The sequence below is a fragment of the Pimephales promelas genome, chromosome 2, assembly GCF_988280905.1.
Source record: "Pimephales promelas chromosome 2, fPimPro1.hap1.1, whole genome shotgun sequence".
Lineage (NCBI taxonomy): Eukaryota > Metazoa > Chordata > Actinopteri > Cypriniformes > Leuciscidae > Pimephales > Pimephales promelas.
In genome coordinates this window covers 44,720,725-44,745,826 of record NC_142770.1, presented here as the reverse complement: position 1 = coordinate 44,745,826, position 25,102 = coordinate 44,720,725, and the positions used below count along the sequence as shown (strand labels likewise).

The 25,102-nt window shown below is 38.4% G+C and overlaps 2 protein-coding genes and 1 long non-coding RNA gene across 3 annotated transcripts; all 3 read right to left on the bottom strand.

Annotated features, from left to right (window-relative positions):
• Positions 1 to 5,338: 5,338 nt before the first annotated feature.
• LOC120461354 (uncharacterized) lies at positions 5,339 to 10,292 on the bottom strand. Its single transcript, XM_089120143.1, is given in 7 exon segments — positions 5,339 to 5,466; positions 5,798 to 5,948; positions 7,563 to 7,599; positions 7,601 to 7,777; positions 8,065 to 8,116; positions 8,318 to 8,738; positions 10,128 to 10,292. Coding segments are annotated over 7 exon segments (1,131 nt in total).
• Positions 10,293 to 10,357: 65 nt separating this feature from the next.
• Positions 10,358 to 11,401, bottom strand: LOC148997593 (uncharacterized). Its single transcript, XR_016147452.1, has 3 exons — positions 11,296 to 11,401; positions 10,654 to 10,707; positions 10,358 to 10,411 (listed from the first exon to the last, which is right to left on the bottom strand). It is a non-coding gene; the product is annotated as an uncharacterized LOC148997593 (long non-coding RNA).
• Positions 11,402 to 12,912: 1,511 nt separating this feature from the next.
• On the bottom strand, positions 12,913 to 24,069 carry LOC148997592 (uncharacterized; the record flags this gene model as incomplete). The annotated part of the gene is made up of 4 exons (XM_089120136.1): positions 12,913 to 14,668; positions 14,816 to 14,847; positions 23,529 to 23,644; positions 24,027 to 24,069. Coding segments are annotated over 4 exons (1,947 nt in total), but the record flags the coding sequence as incomplete, so codon positions are not given.
• Between the last annotated feature and the right edge of the window lie 1,033 nt (positions 24,070 to 25,102).

Here is a 25,102-nt window from a genome sequence, read left to right as displayed (position 1 = left end):
GGGGCCAAGAATTTTTTTTATTATGATCTGAGAAACAGACTTCTCACCAAAACAACGTAGGCCTATTATTACTCAAGTAGCTAGATAGTCCATCATACAAACTAGACCACAGCATTATAAATATAATAATGTTTCAATGTTTCGTTTTGTGTAATAAAGCATAGCATAGCCTATCTTTCTGACAGGCGGAGGGTGAACCAAGACGCTCTTCCCATTTAAAAACAAGTTTCAAGTTACTTTTCACGTGACTGTCCGCTCAATATCCACTCTTTGCCAGTTTCACATTTGTCTAAATATTACAATAGGCTTTTGTTATTTAATTTTCATTTATGTTGATTATGAACACAGTGAACAGCTTGAGTACTAAGAGCAACATCATAGGATGCAATATGACGGGAGACAAGTGGGTCAGACATGATTTTGACCACTTAATTAAGTTTTGTTTTGTAGAAAGACTTTCTTTAAAGTGAATTTCGTTTTGTATCAATTATGCACGAGCATGCATGGGAATAGGCTATATAGGCTAATAATAATACAAAAAATATAGATATAGCCTAGTAGAGTGGCAGTGGGTGGAATTATATTCTGAAATTCTATGTTATAAAAAAATCGTTATAACGAGTTGTAGCCTAAATCCCGAAATAAAGGAGCTCGGCCAAACAAATATGAAACTACTAAATATAAATATAAAACCGCCAGTAGATGGCGGCAAGGCACTGTTCTATTGACATTACTGGTTAATGTTCAAACTATTCTTTCAAAAAAAACAAAAAACAAAGAGGCTATATATTTAATATCCACATAACTACTCCTTTAAGACAATTGCAATTGTTCTGCTGTGGTGCTGTTTGGAAAAAAAAAAATTATTGTGTGAAATGTCATTAACATATTGTTTATTTACAGGCATTCTGGTTTTCTGTTTTATTAAAAGAAATATTTACAAATGGGTTTTTACTTGGTATTTTTTTCTCAACTTTTTGTCTCAATTGGCAGTTAATTTTCATATATTGCGGGTTGATATTTTCCTAATTATGTTACCCAGAAGTTAAACATTATGTGAATTTAAAGTGACTGCGTTATAAATTGAAATATAGCTAGCCTAAATATATATGCCGTTATTGGTTCCAATGACATGCTACATTTTAATGTTTTAATGACAGCAAGCATGTCTTGGCTATACATTTTGCATTTCACCAATGAAGGGGAATGTAAAGCATTAAATCAACCAATGATCAACCAGTTCTCTGAAGTAGCTCAGAGGTGCATCTCATGAAGCTTCATCTGGATATCTGGGAAATACTGAACAAGTACTTTCATATCGACAACATCAAATAAGCATTTTGAATATCTTGTTTGTGAGCAAATACACAAGGACTATTCAATGGTACTGATATGTTCATTGACATAAATACCACTTTTGAGAGATGAACTAAGGATTTGAGGAGGTACAGGCTTTTGCAGGCAATCCATGGACTGCTATTAATTATTTTGAGAAATGCATTTACTGGTTTGCAAAACTTAAGGATGATTCAAGAAACTACCAAAGTGACTGAGAAAAAACTGTAAAATGACATTGAAGGCAGTATGTGCAAAGGGATTTAGTGAATGGATGAACATGATTTCATGAATGTTCCTGAATCAACATCCTTTTTGATCATTGAGCAATATTACTACAACTATTTGAGGAATAAGTTTACAGTTAATGTCAATTTTCAGGATAGCTATAACCAGCAGTGTGAGGTTTACACAGCCTAAATGTTTGATTGTCGGCTATAGACAATTTATTTATTATCAGAGGAGTTTTCGCAGGAGTTCCATCAGTCGCTAAATAAAAAGAGCATACTTTGTTCTCTTTCTTTATAATCTATTCACACTTTAAATAAAATAGTTTTGTTTGTCATAAATGGAAAGAGTGAATCCAAACTGTTCTGTGGGTCAGTAATTTCCTATTTAGAAAGTGGAGATGGTCAAATAAATGCTGCTCTGCTGCCACCTACTGATTAAAGTGTTCATCTCATCTTATTCTGTTTAAAGTGTTTGTTTTTCCTGCAGGTGAAAACTATGCAGCGTTTGCTCCTCTTACTGTATTTATATGGGCGGTCAACTGTTTTGCCTGACTTGGGCGAGATTTTTGTATGCTCTCAACAGTAGCAAAAAATGTGCAGTATGACTAGACGACATTTATAGGCTTTATAAAAACTTTAGTGTTGTAGCTCTATTAAATAGTACATTTATGTTAAAACATTTTTAATTTGAATGATTAATTACTTGTTCAGAATAAGAATAGCAGTAGCCTGATCCAAGCAATCACAGGCTAACTAATTTTAGTTTAAAATCCAATAAACTCTAAAATGGTTTCTGAATGGTTAATTAATGCTGGATGCAGCATGAGTGAACTCGAGGCATGCAGACTGTTGCTGGCTTGCTGCAGAGCATTAACACATCTGAAACACACTAATATATAATGATAAGACTCAGTTTTTCTGAATTTTTTTAGCCCATTTTATTTTTTTATCTCTGAAGATCGAATAATCAAAATACATGCCATAGACTTTTATTAAAAAGTTACATCTATCATTGGGATACCAATGGTACATTACCAGACATTCAGCATTATAAAAATAAGTGAATGTCCAAAATAAGTCTTGTTTGTAAACTTAGATTGTGGCAGACGGGCAGACGTGCAGACGTTCAGACGTGCAGACGTTCAGACGGGCAGACGTGCAGACGTTCAGACGGGCAGACGTGCAGACGTTCAGACGGGCAGACGTGCAGACGTTCAGACGGGCAGACGTGCAGACGGGCAGACGTGCAGACGTAATCCACACGTTAAACTTTTAACGTGACTCCGCCGTGACGTCTGCATAGATCAACAGCTACACGTTATTGACGTGTCTACGTGACGTGATATTTGCGTGTACGTCTCCATTTGTTTTATATGGAGACGTACACGCACGTATTCACGTGTGTTATCTGTCTTGCTTGTCAGTCTCGTCGCCGAATGGAACATTCCGAGCGCCATAAAAGAGCCGATCAGAACGCGCAATACACTCGCTTCACTGAGCCGTGCTGTACTGTGGATAGCGTGTTAAATACGTGTAACAATAAATAACTTCACTGCCACACGTGAATAACGCGTGACGTCTGACTCGACACTTCACTGCCACGCGTGATTTGCGTGACGTCAGCGTCACGTCAGCGTCACGTCTGCGTCTTAAGTTGAATAGAAATAAATAGCAGAATAAAAAAAAAAATAAGACGTTGAGTGAGACGTTCATTGAGACGAGTGCATGTTGCAAAGTTATATTAAAGAGCCTATCGGAACGCCATAGTTCAGACGTAATCCACACGTTAACTTTTAACGTGACGCCGCCGTGACGTCTGCATAGATCAACAGCTACACGTTATTGACGTGTCTACGTGACGTGTGTCACAGTCCTCCGTCTGCATCAGTCTGTCTTGTCTTCAGCACTACACTTCCCAGGATCCTCTCGTCACCCTATCCCGTGTTCACTCCCTCATCAGCCACCTGTTCCTCGTCATCGTCATCTGTTTCACCTGTCTTCACCTCATTATGTTTGATTCTTCTGTGTATTTAGTTCCTTCTGTTTTAGTCAGTCTTTGTCGGTCGATGTTGTTGTTATGTTAATGTTACCCCGTGTTCCGCCTGCCTGTATCCTGTTTATTTGTAATAAAACCTTTCGTATTGGACCTTTCTGGACTCTGCCTGTTCGTCCTTCTGCCTGAACCCGCACCGTGACAACGTGATACTTGCGTGTACGTCTCCATATAAAACAAATGGAGACGTACACGCACGTATTCACGTGTGTTTTCTGTCTTGCTTGTCAGTCTCGTCGCCGAATGGAACATTCCGAGCGCCATACCGATAGGCTCTTTAATATAACTTTGCAACAAGAGTAAGATTAAGATTGATCCTATAAATGACAACTATAAACCTTCGACTTTTGATGATGGAGGTAATCTGTATATCACATCCCAGTTTAACTCTCCCTCAGTTGTCTTCCACTATTTTATCTTATCTATTCCTACAACCAGCACAGCTGAAATCCTGTTCCAAGTGAGTTATGATCTTTCGAGGTCTAAATCAACCTATAAATCCTGCTGCAGTCGAAATACAAAGACAGAGTTTTTGTAACCAAAAAACAAACAAACAAACAAACAAAAACAAAAACGGTCAGTTAAACTGGAAAGGGAAAAAATAAACCCTAAGTAGATTTACACAAACTGAGAAAGTCAAAAATCTTTAGGTTGTGCCCCGCTCTCCCCTATGTATACTCAAACAAAGATCTGCTTGTGATCCATCTTCGCTGTGTTGACGACACATACAAAATTCGAGAGTATTTGCTAAAAACCGATGCTCACATAATTTTCAGTGTAATTAATGACATTTTGATCCGTGGTGTCACACACACACAAGTGAACTTGATTGCCGTTGCCTAACCACCGACGAAGAATATTTTTTTGGGAAGTTTGTTAAAATACTCTTCACAAAGGCTCGGTCTTCTACCGGTTGATATTTGTTGCATGCAGCATGTATAATAGGCAGTGGGTTAAATGTTGGCCTGTTGGATTCGGTCTCTTGACTGTGGCAGCTAATGTGAAACTCTTCTAAAGAATTCTAATGATAACTGTACTCCCACAAAGGATATTGTATTGGAGATATACATTCAAAACATATTAAAGGGTAATATGAGCAAAGACTAAGCTAGATTCCTGTAAAAACAAAAAATAATAATACATATTATAATATATATCATGCCTGACGTTGTTGAGTGCCTGAACCACAATCAGCAATAATAAGTATAGTTCAGTAAAAAATACATGCATAAATACCTTTAAGTGGAATGAATAACTCTGCTGTATGGCGTCAGTCTCATTGTTGGCAGATACCTCAAAATAGACCTATAGAGAAACAAAATGAATAAAAAAAAAATATATTGTTGACCACAATATCATGTTATCATAATAGTTAAATGAATTTTTATAACTACAAGCAATGTAACATTATATTTGTAGCCTACCTCATTTAGCTGATTATTTATCTATAGTCTTTTTCTCAATGAAACAGCCTGGGGCAATTTAAAAATGTTTTAACCTTTAAATATTTCAGTAAAAAGCCGAGAGTGTTATAATACTGTAATATTACATATATTTTAATATAATTTTAATAAACGTATAGTATATTGAACAACTTAAATTATACACAATTTATCAGTATTTTAAGAATAATTTAGAAAAATGTACGGAGTAGTTATTACAGATAAACTATATAACAAAACTGTAATTAATTTTGTTTGACACACAAAAAAATCAACAATTAAATAACAGATGATCTTCTGCCACTGCCACCCTCTCGGTCTGGAGCATAACGGAGCCATCTCTTTACTGCCTCGGAAAAGTCTGCCTTGGAGGCCTCTTTTCCTTGGGCTGTATTTCTTAATGCACCTGAAACATTATGGAACAAAATGAAGAGTTCAGATCCAAAAGCCTCTAAGTGCCATTTGAAATTTTCTTCTATAATGATACATTTTATCAAGCTTGTATATTTAAGTTCAGTAATTTCACTCAAATTGAAATGAAGATTACCTATTAATTGTCATTTAAGTGAAATTACTGAACTTATACAAGCTTGGTGATAGAAGAACATTATAGAATAAGATTTTCAAATGGCATTTAGAGGCTTTTGCATCTTCAAATATAACTGACATGGTTGCACCAAAATGAACATATCTTATAGGGCATTTTCAAACCTGAACTAAACCAATCTATTACTTACGGAACATTATCTTTGAGAGATTTGAGGTCTCGAAGCTCCTCTTCTCTCCACGTCCTGCCCAGTTCAATGACGAAGCCAGTTTGTTGCTTAAAATGTGGCTCAACATTTTTCTTATAGTGCCTTCCAATTTATGCCCACCTAGAAGTGACAGCTGGTAAATCTAATAAAAAGGGGATCAGTGTTAAAAAAATTATGCCCAATTAAATGCACACAAAAATACATTTTCTATTAACCTTTCTAAATAGACTTTATCTGAGCCATACATACAGTATGTTTCTACAGACTTTTTTTTTTTTTTTTACTTTTCTGTTGATCTCTCTTCAAAGTGCATCCACAGACTGGACTATGTTTATATATTTATTTTCAAACATAAATGGTGTCAAATTCAGTTTTTTCTGTTTCTGGGTATATTTCCTGGGATGTCTCTAGAATTTACTCAGATTAGTGCCAAAAAATAAAAACATGAGAGGACAACAGAGAATGGTCTGACTCGTTCAAACTGACAAAGTATACAGTAAATTAGAAACCCACTTTACAACTGTAATGAGAAAAGTATCTTAGCATGGTATTTTTAGATTTCCAAACCTCTCTGTAGATTTGTTTTCAGACCATATGTAGTATAAATGGTTGTATCCTATTAAAGGGATAGTTCACTTTGAAATTAATTTTTGATATGTTTTAGCTTACCTCAAGGGCCTCCAAGATGTAGGTGTCTTTGTTTCTGCAACAGTTTAAATTTTGATATTTTTAGGTCAAAGCGTTCTTGTCTGTAAGTCATATAATGGAGGTCTATGGTCACCACCTCAAAGAGCATGCACTATGGGATGAATATAGTATCAAAATGATCAACACGTGCAAGCACAATTATCAATGAACTTGATACATGTTGTAGAAATGTTTTATCCATGCCTTTCAACTTGCGTGTGCAAAATTCAAAATTGAATGAATGTGTAGCAATTTGTACAAATAGAGAAAATTGTGTGAATACATGTTTTCTTTTGTGGTGTATCATAAATTGCGCATGCGCTGGAAGTGATCTCTCTCGCGTGTTGTGCATCACTCATTGTTTACACAGAGATTTCGGAAGTTTTACCTTTCACTGTGAAGATCTAAACATATTTCGATATACAGGAAATCGCAATGGAAGATTATTTCAATATATATCAACAGACAACGTTGAAGTTTTTCCGCAACCTTGCGAGAGATCACTTCCGGCGCTTTCTGGCGCTTGAGCAGACCGAAGCGCCCACGCCCTCAGATCACTTGGACGTGGCTGTGGTTACAAGAGGTAAAAACATCAATGTGTACTAATACATTTTTACGAGTAATTAAATCATGTTTAATTTGGACTTCTCTGTGCATGCTCTTTGAGGTGGTGACCATAGACCTCCATTATATGACTGACAGACAAGAACGGTTTGACCTAAAAATATCAAAATTGAAAATACTGTGGAAACAAAGACACCTACATCTTGGATGCCCTTGAGGTAAGATAAAGCATATCAAAAATTAATTTCAAAGTGAACTATCCCTTTAATCAAAATGGTAGCATTATTTTCAGGATTATATTTCTACTGTATATAGTACAGTCATCTCTAATAGTTTCTGTTTTTATGAAAACTGAATGGGGCAATCGTTTAGAACCATAAATATTTTTCAGTAATCTTTATGTTATTTTTTCCATACTTATCAAGACCTGGAAATTAAATAAAATTCCATATTTTTCCAAACTGCGTAGGAACCCGGTTAAATATAATTGCATTACAAGACATACCAATCTATTTTTTTCGGTCTCATCCAATCTCCAATTCCTCAAAATCTTCAAGAGATTGTAAAGGTAACTGCAAGCCACATCTTATTTCCTGAACAGGTACAGCAGGCACTCCCTGTAAGTTTTGTATCATTGCTCTCTGCTCTTTTAGCTCTGCCTTAACTTCCATGAGAAGTTTAAGCACATTCCTCTTGAAAGGAGACAACTCTACAAATAAAGTAGACAAGTAAATAAATATATTAAGAGAGATAAACTCTACTAGTTCAGTAATAACCCTAATCAGAAATTACTAACAGGTTTAGTGTTTAAATTAATACTTGAACATGGAATTTTTGTTTTTGATTTATTACCGTTGGTATGTTCATTCCCCTGCGATGTTAGTTGTGCTCTTGGATTTTCTGAAGAAAACACAACAGTTTTTTTAAACTTCTTATAAGTTCCTAAAACTCATCTGTAAAACAATTAGTCTTGAAGAGGTTAGCAGTTTGAAGAATCAGCTGAAAAAATGTCTGAAACAGTCAGACTGGAGTTTTGGTTCATGTATTTTTCTTTAAAAAAAAAAGAGTGACAGTAAATACTAGCAGCAAAAGATAGGATGGATGTCAACATTTATAGTATAATTATATTTTAGCCTGTAAGTCCCACCTAAAAGGACATAATAATAATTAAAAAATGACATAAAATCAACATAAAGGCCAAATAAAAAGTTCCAAATAACTGTTTTCAAAATAAATTAAAAAAGTCATTACCATTGACCAGTTCAGTCAGTGTGCCCTGATGTGCTCCGTACTGTGATCCCTGGTGTGCTCTGTTGTTTGCGTCTTGGTATGTTCCCTGGTGTGCTCCGTTGTGTGGTCCCTGGTGTGCTCCATAGTTTGATCCCTGGTGTGCTCTGTTGTGTGATGCCTGGTGTGCTCCATAGTGTGATCCCTGGTGTGCTCCATAGTGTGATCCCTGGTGTGCTCCATAGTGTGATCCCTGGTGTGCTCCATAGTGTGATCCCTGGTGTGCTCCATAGTGTGATCCCTGGTGTGCTCTGTTGTGTGGTCCCTGGTGTGCTCCATAGTGTGATCCCTGGTGTGCTCCATAGTGTGATCCCTGGTGTGCTCCATAGTGTGATCCCTGGAGTGCTCCATAGTGTGATGCCTGGTGTGCTCCATAGTGTGATCCCTGGTGTGCTCCATAGTGTGATCCCTGGTGTGCTCCATAGTGTGATCCCTGGTGTGCTCCGTTGTGTGATCCCTGGTGTGCTCCATAGTGTGATCCCTGGTGTGCTCCATAGTGTGATCCCTGGTGTGCTCCATAGTGTGATCCCTGGTGTGCTCTGTTGTGTGGTCCCTGGTGTGCTCCATAGTGTGATCCCTGGTGTGCTCTGTTGTGTGGTCCCTGGTGTGCTCCATAGTGTGATCCCTGGTGTGCTCCATAGTGTGATCCCTGGTGTGCTCCATAGTGTGATCCCTGGTGTGCTCCATAGTGTGATCCCTGGTGTGCTCCATAGTGTGATCCCTGGTGTGCTCTGTTGTGTGGTCCCTGGTGTGCTCCATAGTGTGATCCCTGGTGTGCTCCATAGTGTGATCCCTGGTGTGCTCCATAGTGTGATCCCTGGAGTGCTCCATAGTGTGATGCCTGGTGTGCTCCATAGTGTGATCCCTGGTGTGCTCCATAGTGTGATCCCTGGTGTGCTCCATAGTGTGATCCCTGGTGTGCTCCGTTGTGTGATCCCTGGTGTGCTCCATAGTGTGATCCCTGGTGTGCTCCATAGTGTGATCCCTGGTGTGCTCCATAGTGTGATCCCTGGTGTGCTCTGTTGTGTGGTCCCTGGTGTGCTCCATAGTGTGATCCCTGGTGTGCTCTGTTGTGTGGTCCCTGGTGTGCTCCATAGTGTGATCCCTGGTGTGCTCCATAGTGTGATCCCTGGTGTGCTCCATAGTGTGATCCCTGGTGTGCTCCGTTGTGTGATCCCTGGTGTGCTCCATAGTGTGATCCCTGGTGTGCTCCATAGTGTGATCCCTGGTGTGCTCCATAGTGTGATCCCTGGTGTGCTCTGTTGTGTGGTCCCTGGTGTGCTCCATAGTGTGGTCCCTGGTGTGCTCTGTTGTGTGGTCCCTGGTGTGCTCCATAGTGTGATCCCTGGTGTGCTCCATAGTGTGATCCCTGGTGTGCTCCATAGTGTGATCCCTGGAGTGCTCCGTTGTGTGATCCCTGGTGTGCTCCATAGTGTGATCCCTGGTGTGCTCCATAGTGTGATCCCTGGAGTGCTCCGTTGTGTGATGCCTGGTGTGCTCCATAGTGTGATCCCTGGTGTGCTCCATAGTGTGATCCCTGGTGTGCTCCATAGTGTGATCCCTGGTGTGCTCCATAGTGTGATCCCTGGTGTGCTCCATAGTGTGATCCCTGGTGTGCTCTGTTGTGTGGTCCCTGGTGTGCTCCATAGTGTGATCCCTGGTGTGCTCCATAGTGTGATCCCTGGTGTGCTCCATAGTGTGATCCCTGGAGTGCTCCGTTGTGTGATCCCTGGTGTGCTCCGTTGTTTGGGTCTTGAAGTGCTCCGTGGATTGCCTCTTGGTATGTTCCCTGATGTGCTCCATAGTGTGATCCCTGGTGTGCTACATAGTTTGTGCCCTTGTGTGCTCCGAGGTTTGTGTGGTCTGACCCCTGGTATGTGCCCTGGTGAACTCTGTGTGAATTTTCTGAGAGAAATGTGCACAGTTTATTTTTAGGCATGAAATGCTTGTGTTAAACTGACAAGACAACCAATGTTTAATAGACTACATTTCAATAATATATACCAGCTGAAGTGATGTCTGATGCAGGACTGGAGGCGTGGTAGTTCATGTGTCTCTCTGAAAAAAATTAGCAAAAGACATTAAAGGTTATGAAACAAAGGGCAAACTTTTGCGCAATGTTGCAGGGTAATGTTTAATCAACTGGTAACCAGGTGAGATACAGGGCCCACAAACTAAAGTATCAAGATAGAAATTTAATTAAAAAAAGATATTTCAGAATTTGTGGAGCTGGAAGTGCATTTATTACAGCTGTGATACAATGTAAAAGAGGCATTGAATTGAATAACATAAACACATACCAAGTGAAGAGAGGTTTGAGACAGCTGGACTGGTCTCAAAGTTCATGTGACTTTCTAAAAAACAAAACAAATGAACAAGTGTAATTAACAGCAGGGTTTTGAGTAATGAAATTGTGTGCTTTGAATTCATTCAGTCATGTTTGAAAATCACTAAAGGCGGACATTTGTGAACTTTCTCAATTGTTAGATTTTAATGATGTTGCTCTTAAGGACATTTTTATAATGGGTTAAATTAACCATACGTTCAAGGATGCAAGGGAGAAGAATACATTTTTCCCTGGCCCAATATATAGATTATGCCATGCTGCAGAGCCTGTTCCTATCATGCCTGCCACACCAGGGCCAGTTGGTGACGGCTCCAGCATCCCTGACCAGCGTCCAGTGACTTATACAGTCCCGTAAGGCCGCTCCATTTCACAAACCCATAGCTTCTCCAAAGAACATTTTGGGGGGAGCTGTATGTTCATTCAATTTTATGGCAGGTTCAGTGCATTCCAAATTAAATTGAACTAAATTTTCTTGTGAAGTTTTTTGGGGAAAAAGTTTGAATCGCCTTGAAATTCAGGGACATTTGATCATGAATACCTTTTTTTTTTTTTTTAAAGTAACCACAAAAACAGTTTAATTATACTTCCACAATACCTGGAAAAACAATTGCGGGAGGAGCTGCGAGCCGTGATTTTTTTGGTGCATCATCATCCTGGTCAGATTCATTTTCTATAAAGTTTAGGAAGCGTGGATTAGGCCTGTAAAGTGAAACATTCAAATTACTTCTCAATAGGACAACACTTATAAAAAAACAAATCATCGGTATTTATTATCATTAAGTTAACCTTTTCTTCCTTTTCATTCTTTCATGGCCCTCTTCATCAGAAGTTATTTCTGACGTATGGATATCACAGTCCACATACTTTTTTAGCATCTTCTGTGCTTTTTCTAGGGTTTCTGTAATATAGATATGAATAATATAATATAAAATTGAGCAAAGCATGTAGTATCAGTGCATAGAGATAATAATAATAATTTTTAAAAAATCGTACCACACTTTTTGAGCAATCGGACAGGCTCAAAGACTTTCCATCCATCTTGGACAGGCTCTTTTCTCTTTACTGCTGCCTTTAATTTTGCTTGGTTGTAATTTGGCCAGTAGCACTTTTGTTCAAAAAGCCAATTATCTGGGACAACATCTGTGCTTTTGTCTGGAAATTCTATTAATGAGTAACATGGGTTCACTTTATCCATTACTGTCTGGGAAAGATAAAAAAAAATTGAGAAATGTTGACCCCAGCTATGATTAGTTCTGGGTTGCTGCGTGTTCAGCTCCCTTACCCATACCAATCACAGTGGAGTAAGAGTCATGCATGAATTAATTTATTTGTATGTAATGTAATGTAATGTAATGTATTTATTAGTATACAATGAAAAAAAAAACAGAAAGAGTGGGTGTTGCATCACTTAGAAAACAAGTGAAATTTGTATTTTCTCAAAGTTCAGTCACTACAACAAACTACCCATTAGTTTACTCGAAAATTAATATTCTGTCATCCTTACTTTATCTTAGAAAGACATATTTAGATATTTTTTTTAAAGATTTTGGTCACTCCAACGACAGTACTACAGATAACCAAAACGTTATAGATTAAAAAGCCTAGATTAAATCTTTCCATCGTATTCATATTTATACTTTGTTCAAGAGTTAGATTACACCTCTCAATTCATTTGGATTTGTTTCAATGTTATGACATTTTTTGATCTAAAGATTTGGTGTCTGGACTGTCAATGGAGTGACCCGAATCTCTCAGATTTCATTAATATGAAAATGAACGAAAATCTTATGGCTTTGAAGCAACATGAGAGTGATGATAGAATTTTCATTTTTTCAGGTTAACTAACTCTCTATGATACGGTACTATATACAGTATTTTGAACAATTTGTTTCCACTTTTTCAATATGTTATGTTTATTTAACTGTAAAAACATTTCCAGAAGCCTGACACTACACCATACGTGCTCACTCTGCTGAACAAACACTATCTGCAATGGAGAAGGGGTATTGCAAAAAAAACATTCTCGTTTTCAGGAAGAAGTACATACTTCTGTTTCACACTGGACAAAGGTACGATTTCAGTCTTTTCTTGCAAGACAGAAACTCTGTAACATCCAAGTGCAGAAGAGTCGCATGGGTATGTGTAAAATGATACTCGTTTTAGGAACCTCTGGCACACTATATGAATGCTTTCATTCTGTTTGATTATGTCCTTAACGATGGCTATGTCTGTGTCGATTTTGATACAGTTGTCTTCTTTTATTGGGTGACAGAACACAATTTGACAAATGCACCTTTTTTAGCTCTTTTGAACTTGATGAGAGAAGTAGATCTCCATTTGGTTGGTGAGATTCTTTTGGAAGCATTTCTGAAAGTCTTTTGACAACCTGCTGTAAAGGTCGATCTGGTTTTCTAACCAATCGTTTCAATCCACCCAGGTAATTCTCATATGGAAATGCTGAAATATTATCAAGAGGGCCGAACGCTTTATACTCGTCTGCAAGATGGATAACCTGGTGGACATTGTAAACCACTTCATCTGCGCCGTACAATCTGATGAAATGTGTTACAAATGACAACAGAGCCTTGTTGGCAAATTCAATCATTGAATCAGAGAGGCCAGGACTAAGCAGCTGAAACATGCCAACAGAAAACAGAAGAAAGTTGTCATAAATTTCGGATTCAACACATCCTTTTAAAACAACGGGACCCGTGTATATCATGAACTGGCGGAACTCTGTGGCCTTCCATCTATCCACATCTGTCAAAGAACGAGGTTTCCTGGCAAACTCTTGAGGCATAAACGAACGGAGAGCAATTAGTCTGTCAGAAATCTGTGTGATACGCTGTGATGACAACCTTGTTCTAAGCTTTTTCCCTTTCATCCACATTTGAATTAATCTCCTCATCACTCCAAGACAGCGGGTGTGCATGTAGTCTAACGGGAATTGGGTTACCATTTTTACTAGTTCGTGCAAGGGGCTTAAGGTATTGTTCAAATGGTGTTCTTCATTTGTCATCATTTCATAATCCATGTCAGTACGCAGTGGAGCATCTGTTTCAGGATATGTCATTTTATTAGACCATACTCCAGTCTGGGAACATTTGTCACAACCAAAGTAGCCATTGTGAGACTTGACATTTTTGAGGAATGCTCGTGCAGGGGCGTCGCAAATAAAGGAGGAGACAACAACTTTGAAACGAGTACCATTCTTTACAATGCCTTCTCGCAAAACCACTTTTAATTCTGCAATGAATTCTCTCAAATACTCCCAGACTGAGCTCGGTTTACTATTGCCACAGAACAAACCGATTACAAATGGGGATCGTGTTTTATCACAGTCAACTGTTGCAAGAATTGGCCAAAATTGTCTTCCGGAGCTTTTAAACAGGGGGATGCCATCAATATTAAACTGCAATGCAAGAGTTTGGACATATTCAGAAATATTGGAGATCCTACCTAATATGTTTTGCAAGCCATTTACCAGGCCAAAATGGTAATATTCGCCATTGCAAATGTTTACCACGGGTACATTTGTCTGTGTATCAAGAAGAGTCCTTGCATCCTTGGGCAAATCAGGAAATTCTGGTCTTAAGATTGCCAATAGTGCTGTTAGAGCTACTAGAGGGATGCAAAAAGATGCTGCCCATGTTTGCAGTTTAGTTTGCAACTGATTAAGTGAATTGTTGCTACTGCTGTCAGATTCTACATTTGTTTGGATGCTGCCAGGATCGGAGAGATTGTCAGAATCAGAGATGAAATCAGACTCCGTGTTTTTTTCCAGGTCACATGAGTTCTCATGTGGGGGCAAAAGAGAGGAAACTTCATCACAAGAGGATATATCACCACTTTCAGTGTCTTGACGTGTGTGACCATGAACACTAGAGTCATCAGTGTTTTCAGTTTGTGTTTTGTATTCATCCAAAATCTCTTTTTCTATCTGTTGTACACTGGCCAAAGTCTTTCTCCTTTTAGTCCAATAAGACATTGAGTGTTATTGTCAGTATCATATATTTCGTTTTGTAAAAATTAAATGTACAGGTATTTCGTTTTCATACAATCTAGTTGTTAATTGATGTGTTGTCACGTGTAAAGTGGTGTTTATAATTATTTACTTCTCTAGCATCTGTTCCTTTGGAAAATCCTCCTGAAAGACAAAAAAAGAACTGTATGTTGTAGGGATGATACAAATTACAAAAATATATTTTTATATTTATATAAACTTTATTTTAAGAAAATTAGTCTTCCAGGTTTTGATGCACTCTACATTTTGATGCATTGATGCACATACTGAAGAGAAAAAAATGTGATGGTGTTGGTCCAAAGAATTTGTTTAAAAGTTATGTTAGGTAACATTGAGAATGATTAACATCAGTACTTCTTTTAAAGCTTAATTTCATAAACAAATTAAGTATTTTATATTTTGTGTTTCACAAAAGAAAGTCACATGGGACCATCGACTTATCGTAATTTTAAAACTTTTAAAGGGTTAAGCACCTGAAGGCAGGGCAGGATTAACCATTGGGGCGGAGCGGCAATCGGGAGAGTCGAGAGTTTCCCCTTTTTTAGTTCGAATCCGCCTTTTGCCGAACATATGAGATGTAAAAGTATAACCTTACATAAATGTCTCTAGCGTTATGTTTTGCCACTGAAATAATGATATGGCTTTGTTCCTTTATAAAACAGCACAAGACTTAAAGAATAGGCAACCTGTTTGTGCTGTGATTTAAAGAAAAGTGTGCACTTTGCTCACGCGATCAGCATGGTCATCTGGTGAAAACAAGCTCAAGAATTTATTTCTTGCAAGTGAAGAAATAAGGACAAAAGTATTTTAATTGTCCTTTATTAAAGTGTAATATAGACTAAAGTATAATTTAGAAATATTCATTTATATTGTACATTTAGGCTAAATGGATTTTACGTCATAGGAATAATTCTATAAATCATTATTACATTATTATAATACTTGTTTGACATCCTAAAACACCATTGATGATGTAACGTAGACAGAGACTCTCATAACTAAAAAGATGTTTGAGCCCTCTTTATTGTCCTGGTACAATTCAATGCTTTATCTTTGTTCAACGAGCAGTTTATGGGTTGAATCTCTTAATTTGATATCTCAGAGAGCACGAGATTGATGCATTTAATCTTAAAATCTACAAAATTTTCTTGCGGGGGAGCATGGCCCCGAACCCCCTAGAGGCACAGAGGTGCACCCAACATAGTTTTACAAAGTCCTATGGGAAAGAACGACCATTTATGAACTTTACTCGAAGCATAATACAAAAGCTCAAGTCAGTAAAACTGTAAATGCCATATTAAAATGTCCTTGGACAAAACATATATTTTGCCTGCCTGAGAGGGGGCCTACAAGACATTGTGTCCAGGGGCCTCTGAACTCTTAATCCGGCCCTGCCTGAAGGTCATTCTTTTTCATAAATAAGACCTGAAAAGACTTCATGGACCAGTCGCTCATTTATTTATCTGTAGGCACTTTAAAATGCAATTGGTGTCAAGCCCGAATTATCATTCGGAGTCAGAAGAAACAGTCTTCTGCATCTCTGAAAGACTCCAAATGATGATTAAGACTATATGCCATTAATGTCTTTATCATAACATCACTATTGACTAATTGCTGCATGATGTAGCTTTAATTCATTTATCAGCATTTATCAGTAAAAATATACTTACAAAGCTAATGACGATGTGTTTGGATGGCTCTTAAAAGAGCCTTTGGTTTATTCAGCTGCTAAAAGGAGAAACAGAAGAAATATCACTGAATATGATTTGGATATTGCATGTCTGTACAAATTAAAAAAAAAAGTTTAATAAAATGATTTGGTCATATGGTTTGAACATGTCAATTCAGAAGATGACTGCACTTACAAAAATCAGATGGCTCAGATGGCAATCGGCACTAAAAAAAGAGAAAGGGATAATTATTTTAATGGTCCAAAGTTAAAAAGTGATTCATGAATATATAAAATAACATTTGAAACTGCACAGAGAGATCAAAGAATGTAAAGCCCAATGCATTTTATTAGACTTTCCAACCCACCAACAAAAAATAGATCATAAAAGTCACAGTTAAGATACATTATTTTATTTTTATACACTGGCCATATTGTAGGATGTTTCATACATTATTATTATTATACATTTTAAAACATTTCATTATTATTATAAATGATGGATGACTAGAAGGCAGCGCTAGCAGCGAAACCTGTGAATGACGTCACATAAATATAACGACATTACGGTGTTGAAGACTGAAATGATGGTAGCAGAAAAAGACGGAAAGCCACTGTTTGTGTGAATTATGTTTTAGATGTAGGCCAAGGCCTGCTGGAAGGCAGTCCATCAATTTTATGGTAATTTATTATGGTTTCATATCCGAAAACTGCCTATATTTCATGATACAAATAGCTTAGAAAAACGAACGGTTTCCGGTCTGATTGTCCTGTTTAGTAACTCAATTCGTTTTATTAATTACATTCTTAACATTTTTAAAGGTCAATGATACTTGTATTAACGGTAAATGCTAAATTTCAAACAGTAATTTAAATAAATTTGAAAGAAAAAGTACTTTACCTCAAATAAAACTTTGTCAGGCGTAGTCCTCTCACTCCTCTCACTCGCGCGGGGTGTGCGCGCGATGGGCACAGACCTCAGCTTATACCCACTGCTAGATTCTTTCGCGGGCTTTGCACGGGAGTGTAAAAGTAGCAAAGTTTATATATATATATATATATATATATATATATATATATATTATATTTTAAAAATATAAATCAAAATAAAAAAAATTCTATTTATTCTATGTAAAAAATAATTTTGTGTATTATTTGTATGTAATTTATTTTTAAAAAAAATAAAATAATAATAATTTTAAAAAAAATCTAAGTAGGGAGAGGAGCAGGGCACAACACATTTTGGTTTTGGCTCAATTATTTAAAAAAAAAATTAAGTTAGATTCAAGATAAGCAAAAATACGTCCGAAATGGAATAGCTACAGTGGCGTAGGTGGTAGGACGATTGCATATAAAGCTTTTGATGTGCTCCACGCGAGTTCGAATCCGGCCTTTGCCGAACTCTCTCTTCTCCCTTTTCCCAACACATAGGCCTATGTAAAGATGTAAAATGTGTAACCTAACATTAAGGTCTCTAGCATTATATTTTGCCAACAAACTAAAATTGAAACCATAATATGGCTTTGTGAATTAATAAAACAGCACAATACTTTAAGAATAGCATCATGTTTTTGCTGCATGATTACTTGCTCACGCGATCATCATGGTCATCTGTTTTCTCCTAAATAAAAGCTGAAGGGTTTTTTTTCTTGCAAGTGAAGGAATTAGGACAAAAGTATTTTAATTTTCCTATATTATAGTGTAATGTAGGCTAAATATATACTTTTGAAATACTAATTTTCACTTATATAGTAGCCTACATTTATAGGCTAAATGGATTTTACGTCATAGGAATAGTTATATAATAAATTTAATGTACATTATTACATTATAATAATTGTTTGGCATCCTAAAACACCATTGATAATGTAATGTAGACTGAGACTCTCATAAAGATGCTTGAGCCCTCTTTATTGGTATGAAGAAATAGAAATTTATTCAATGTTTCATTAAGGTTTAACAGTATTTTCAACTGTAAAATGTATACAGTGTTTACCATTTTGAGGCCAATAAGATTAAGCCAAGCATTCCAGGTGTCACACATTAGCTTTTGTCTTTATGCGCTTCCTGGCCATTAAGTTCAAGATTCAGCTTTGCTTTTGTAATGGTAAAAGTGTGACCACGCTGGTCAGACTGATTAGATTAGCGTCTCTGGTAATCTGCTGAATCATTTACATTTGCTTTGTTTCAAGAGACTCCTCCTCAATGTAACTCCTCCAGATTAGCATCTCAAGGCACAGAAAACTGCTATGCTGATGAACTGAGGTGCCTGTTGAATCATATTCATTTGCATGCTTTGTTTCAGTTTCTCCCCCCGCAATGTAAACTCCTCCCCTCTAAATGTATAAATTGTAAGGGAATATTTTCCCTTAGTTAGACTATCTTTGAGATGACTACAGCTACGCAATAAAGAACTTCTGCGTGTAAGATACCTCAAGAGTCTCCTGGTCTGTTGCGTGGAAGAAGAAAAACTTCACTACAGATGGTGCCGTGACCCGGATAGAGAAATCTTACCTGAATCCAAAACTTCAAGCAACAAAAGATTTCAACAGAGAAATCTTACCTGAGTTCCAGAACAAGATCAACAAAGTGAACTGAGTTCCAGAACAAGAACAAAAAGAACTTTTCTGACTGAGTTCCAGACTGAATCTTTTCATACAAGCAACGATTCGGTGAGTTTCACTCTATTCAAAGAACCAGACCAGTACCAAAGTTGTGCCTCTGTGCCGTCAGAGAAAGAGTTATCAGGCAGCTGTAGTGTTTGATTAACTAAAGTTATCCTTTAAAAGTGGTCTTTTAAAGATGATAGATATCCTCTGTTGTCAGGCAGGGAAGATTGACATTAAATGTTAATATTTTTGGGATCCTCTGAATAAGTCAGGGAAGTTGTAAGATATCCTCTGAATGAGTCAGGGAAGTTTTGTTCAACGGAATAGTGCCTCTACGTTGCTAGAGAAGGTATCCTCTAAACTTAGGGAAGATTAACATTACGTGTTAATATTTGGTGATAACCTCTGTTCACAGAGAAGGATTAGCATTTTTGTGCTAGTCATTTTTGGTCATCCTCTAAAAAGTTTTGGAAGGTGAAAGATCCTTTCCATTTTCTTTCAGGGAAGATTAGCGTAACATGCTAATAGTTTGTGTTGTTTTTTTTTGTTTGGTGATACCCTCTAAAAATTTACTTTAGAGATGAAAGTTTGATCCTCTGTACAGGCAGGGAAGATTAGCATAAAGTGCTAGTAATATTGTGGATATCCTTTGGTCTGCCAAAGAAGGTTTAACAGTCGATCTGTGTAAACAAGTGTAGCCTCTGTTTGATCAGAGAAAGTTTAGGTTTTGTGTGTAAAAAAGAAAGAAACTCACAAAATGGTTAGGAAAAATGCTAGGTTGGTTCCTACAACTGAGAAAAGTGGCCTTGCCGCTCCATTGTGGTCAGATAGCGAATTCAAAGCACTGTTAGGAGAACAAATGAACCTAATAGTTACTGAAAAAGTTAGGAAAGAACTAACACAGAAATATGAGATTCATCCAGACAAGACTTGGTCGGTAGATGACTGTAAAAAAGTACTAGGAGCATGTATCAGAAAGAAAAACATGAAAGGCATAATCTGTTGCCATAGAGAGTTTGGTTTAGCACTAGCTTCACAACAGTCTGAGCAAAAGTCAGAGCTAGAGAAAGAGAACAAAGAGCTACGGGCTAGAGTTTCCGCATTGACCAAGAAATTGAACCGCAACAAAGATGCAGAAAAAACTGATGTGGAAGTAGTAAGTCAGCCTGATAACATCTACCCTGATTTACAAGCATTCTTTGAAAGAGATGTAGACATCCCATCAGTAACTGATAAGCATGTAAATTCAGTGAATGTGTGTGGGGCTAGAAAAAGATCGCAGGGAATTGAAGAGTCAGAAACTGTTCCTTCCAGTGCATCTGTTGTTCATATCCAAACTGTTGCCAAAACGCTTGGACCTAGAGATATAGAGAGATTGTCACAGAGTTTGCCTTCAGCACGCACACAGTTTTCTGAATTTAGAAGAGTTTTGATCAGCAAAATGCGTCTCTACGACATGTCGTTAACAGAGGTCACACAGTTAATGTCTCAAATTTTAACTGAATCCGAATTCAACAGTTTTGAATCTGCAGTGACCTCTGAACTACAACGTGCCAGTAGAAGTGATATGAGAGAGGGTGTTTTGAAAATCCTAAAGAATATTCTAGGACCCAAGATAGATTGGTCTAGAATTACTAACTGTGTACAAAAGAAAGACGAAACGGTGAATGAATATACTGAGAGGTTTTGTCAGTCAGCTGTAACGTACAGTGGAATAGTGGATGATTCTGACAGTGTACTCGATGACAAAGGACCGCTGGTCCGCATCTGGTCAGATGGCCTTGTAGTTGACTACAGAAGAGCGTTGCCATTTTTAGATCTGACTTGGTCTCACAGAACTCTAAGAAGTAATCTGGAAAGGTTGGCAGCATGGGAAAAAGATGCGGATGTTAAAGCCAAAGTGAGAGTAGCAGCAGCAGCTACGTTTAGCACAACCCAAACAGAAAGCAGGTGGCCTAAAAAAGAAGGCAAATGTCACTATTGTGGAAAAGTAGGGCATTGGGAGAAAGAATGTAGAAAGAAGTTGCAAGACACAAAAAGAAATGCCATGCATAATTCTGGTCCTCCTCAGCCTGCTTATAACCCTGACGCAGTTCCACAAGTGTCCACTGAGACTTTAGGACAGCTCGTTCAGGCTCTTCTAAGAGCACAAAAAGACCAGGAAAAAAACTAATTGTTGGGGCTGTGAATAGCTACCTTTCACCTGTAATCCACCATAATGACGAAAGAATTTTTGTGAAAGGTAGCATACAGGAGAAAGAGATTGATTTTTTGCTTGATACAGGTGCAGAATCTACAGTAATTCCTACAAAATTAGCTAAAGGTTTAAACATCCCGTTCAAGAAAACCAAATTTACATTAACTGGTGTAATAGGTGAAGATTCTGTTTTGTATGAAACCCCGCCCATTGAGATACAATTTGGCCCGAAAACTCTGACTACAAAATTGTTATGTGCTCCATTAAATACAGGTGCAATTTTAGGCATGGATCTCCTGAGACAAGTACATCTAACTTTAGACTTGTCCCCAGAATCTGCTAGCATCCAAATTTCCTCAGCCCAAATTTCTACCAGTGGGGAGATCTCTCCAGAATATGCTTTCTTACAGAATCATCCAATTTGGGCTAAAGACAAGGATGATTGTGGTTTGTTGACAGGTGTAGAACCAGTAAAATTAACAGGAAATGCACCTCCGGTCACCAAACAATATCCTATCAATAGGGAAGCTATTCAGGGGATCAAACCTATTGTAGAAAAATTGCTGACACAAGGAGTGCTAGTTAAAACCAACAGTCCATGTAATTCCCCCATATGGCCCATAAAGAAATCTAATGGGACATGGAGACTCACAATAGACTACAGAGTAGCCAATAAACATATTGATAAAATCACCCCCCTAGTGGCGGATCCTTCCACAATCTGTAATGGTTTGCCATTGGAGTGTAAGATTTTTTCAGTAATTGATATGTCTAATGGATTCTTTTCTGTACCGTTGCACCCTGACAGCCAGCCATGGTTAGCTTTCACCGTTGACTATGAGCAATACCAGTGGACACGTTTGCCACAGGGATTTCAAAACTCCCCAACCATATACCATCAGGCTGTCAGACGTGATTTGTGTGACCCAGAATGTCCGGTAAAACAGTCCACTATGATTCAATATGTTGATGATATTTTGATTGCCTCAACTGATCACGAGGTACATCAAACTGAATTGGCAGCATTGTTGGACTATTTGCTTAAATGAGGACACAAATGCAGCTTTGACAAAGCTCAAATTGCTAAACAGCAAGTCACATTTCTGGGTCAAACAATTGGTGCAGGGAACAGATCCATTACACAGGATAGAGCGGCATCAGTCAAAACTATAGCTCCACCTACCACCATTAAAACACTCCGATCATTTTTAGGAACAGCAGGTTACTGTAGACCGTGGATAGAAGAATATGCCTCGATTGCTCAGCCTCTTTATGACTTGTTGAAAGGTCATGGTAAAGATTCAGATACTGTTTGTATGGAAGATGTTCACCTCAAGGCGTTCAATGATTTGAAGAGAGCACTATGTCAAGCACCAGCATTAGGAATTGCCCAATCTGATAGACCCTTTGTGCTTTATGTTCATGAACACTTAGGCTTTATGACTGCATGTCTAATGCAAGATCATGGGGGCAGTTTACGCCCAATTCATTATTATTCTGGTAAACTTGACATAGTCGCTCAAGGTATGGGCCCATGCCTCAGAGCAGTGCAGGCAGTTCATCTAGCTCTTCAAGCTTCATCAGTAATGGTGTTAGGTCAGACTGTACATGTAAAATGCCCACATGCAGTGTCCGCACTAATGAATCAAGCAAAAGTCACCTCTGTAACCTCCTCCCGTTGGGGAAATTGGTTAGCCACTCTCACAGCCCCGAACATTGTTTTACAGCGTGCACCTGTCACAAACCCATCCTCATGTATGATGTCTGCAATGACTGAAGTTTTGTTAGAGGATGAAGGAGAAATGACTCACGATTGTGTTACGCTTACATTCACACCTACGAGTGAAGTAAAAGAAACTCCCTTAGAGAATTCAGATCTAGAGTTGTTTGTTGACGGTTCAGCTCAAGTGATTGAAGGTAACAGACGAGCAGGTTATGCAGTAACGTCCACCACTGAAGTGGTTGCTTCAGGTCGTCTTCCAGATCATTTTTCAGCTCAAGCTGCAGAAATAGTAGCCTTAACAAGAGCATGCATGCTAGCTTCAGGATCAGTTGCAAATATTTACACAGATTCCAGGTATGCTTTTGGGGTAGTTCATGATTTTGGTGTCATTTGGCAAACCAGACAATTTCTAACTTCTGCTGGATCCCCCATTAAGCATGCTGGATTAGTGAAAGATCTAATGTTTGCCATGAAACTTCCAAAGAAATTAGCAGTGATCAAAGTGAAAGCACATCTCACAAGTAATACTACAGAAGCTAAAGGTAATTCTCTTGCTGATGTAGCGGCTAAACAGGCCTGTTTCTATGAAAAGGTACAAGTGTGTACAGGTAGTACAGCACAGAAAACAATTTTGCCTCCTGAATCAATAATTGATCTGTACAAGAGCGTTCCGCTGTTTGAAGCATGGACATGGTTAGACAAAGGAGCCACAGTGGATTCATCTGGTTGCTGGACCAAAGGGGGAAAGTACGTTGCTCCTGAATCACTGTTGCCATATTTGGCTCAACAAATACACAGTTTGGGGCACAGTGGTCCAGCAACGATGAACCACAGGTTCTCAAATCAATGGTGGAATCCAAAATTCAGAAATGTAGCCACAGAAACAGCCAAGAGGTGTGTTACATGTCAGAAAAATAATGATGTTCCAGCAGCCATTACACCAGCAGCACATACTCCAGCTCCACCAGGGCCATTTCGTCACCTGCAAGTTGATTACATATCATTGCCTCGTTGTAAGGGAAAAACTGATGTTTTGGTAATAATAGACAAATTCTCAAGATGGGTAGAAGCTTATCCAACAGGACGTGCTACAGCTGCACATACTGCTAAATGTCTTGTCAATGATTTTATTCCCAGATGGGGATTGCCAGATTGCATTGATTCAGATCAAGGTACACATTTCACTGGACAGGTAGTCAAGGAAGTGGCTAAAATGTTGCAGATTAAGTGGAACCTTCACTGCCCCTATAGGCCTCAAGCATCAGGACAGGTTGAACGTGCAAACAAAACAATCAAAACCAGGCTAAGCAAAATGCATCAGGAAGGAGTACCATGGGTCGAAGCGCTGCCAGCAGTATTGTGTAGTATGAGAGCGTCACCTAACAGAGCAGTAGGACTGAGCCCTCATGAGATTATTACTGGACGCCCAATGCAGATGCCAGGTGTGATTGATCTTAGAAATGCTGATGTACACATTGCCTCAGATGCCCTGATCGCTTACTGTGAAAACCTCACAAAGGCAGTACAGAGTGCCAAAGAGAGAGTTGAGTCATGTTGGCAGACTCCACCAGAAGGTGGACACGCAATTATTCCAGGTCAATGGGTCATGATAAAGTCATTCAGAAACAAGCCATTAGAACCTAAGTGGCAAGGACCACATCAAGTAATGTTGATTACAGCAGCTGCAGTATTGTGTCAAGGAAAAAAAACCTGGACTCATGTATCACACTGTAAGGTTGTTCCGCCACCGACAGGGGTAGGATAGGACACGAACAAGTGAGGAACCCAAGGGAAGAACCGAAATGCCATATGCGTCGGGGGTCACCCCTTGGGCGAAGATTCCCTCATAGGCTTTCCCCATCCATTTAGTCCATCCCCACCTCACTGTGTTTTCTTTAGGTGTCTAAAAATAAGAAACAGGGAAAGAAGGAATAACCATAGCAGAACAACAATAGCAGACTCTGAAAAGTTTACAACCATTGTGTTTGAACCAATACTGCTCTCCTGTCTTTTGTTTTCCTTTTCTTCCTCTGTGCAGATACCACTTGATGGCTGTCCTGAGACCCATACACACCGACCCTTCACCTGTGTAGGAAGACACCACTTCCAGAAAAACAACGAGACCCACTGCCGGGCCAACTAGCATCAAAGAAAAGAAGAAAAAAAAATACACAACGCAG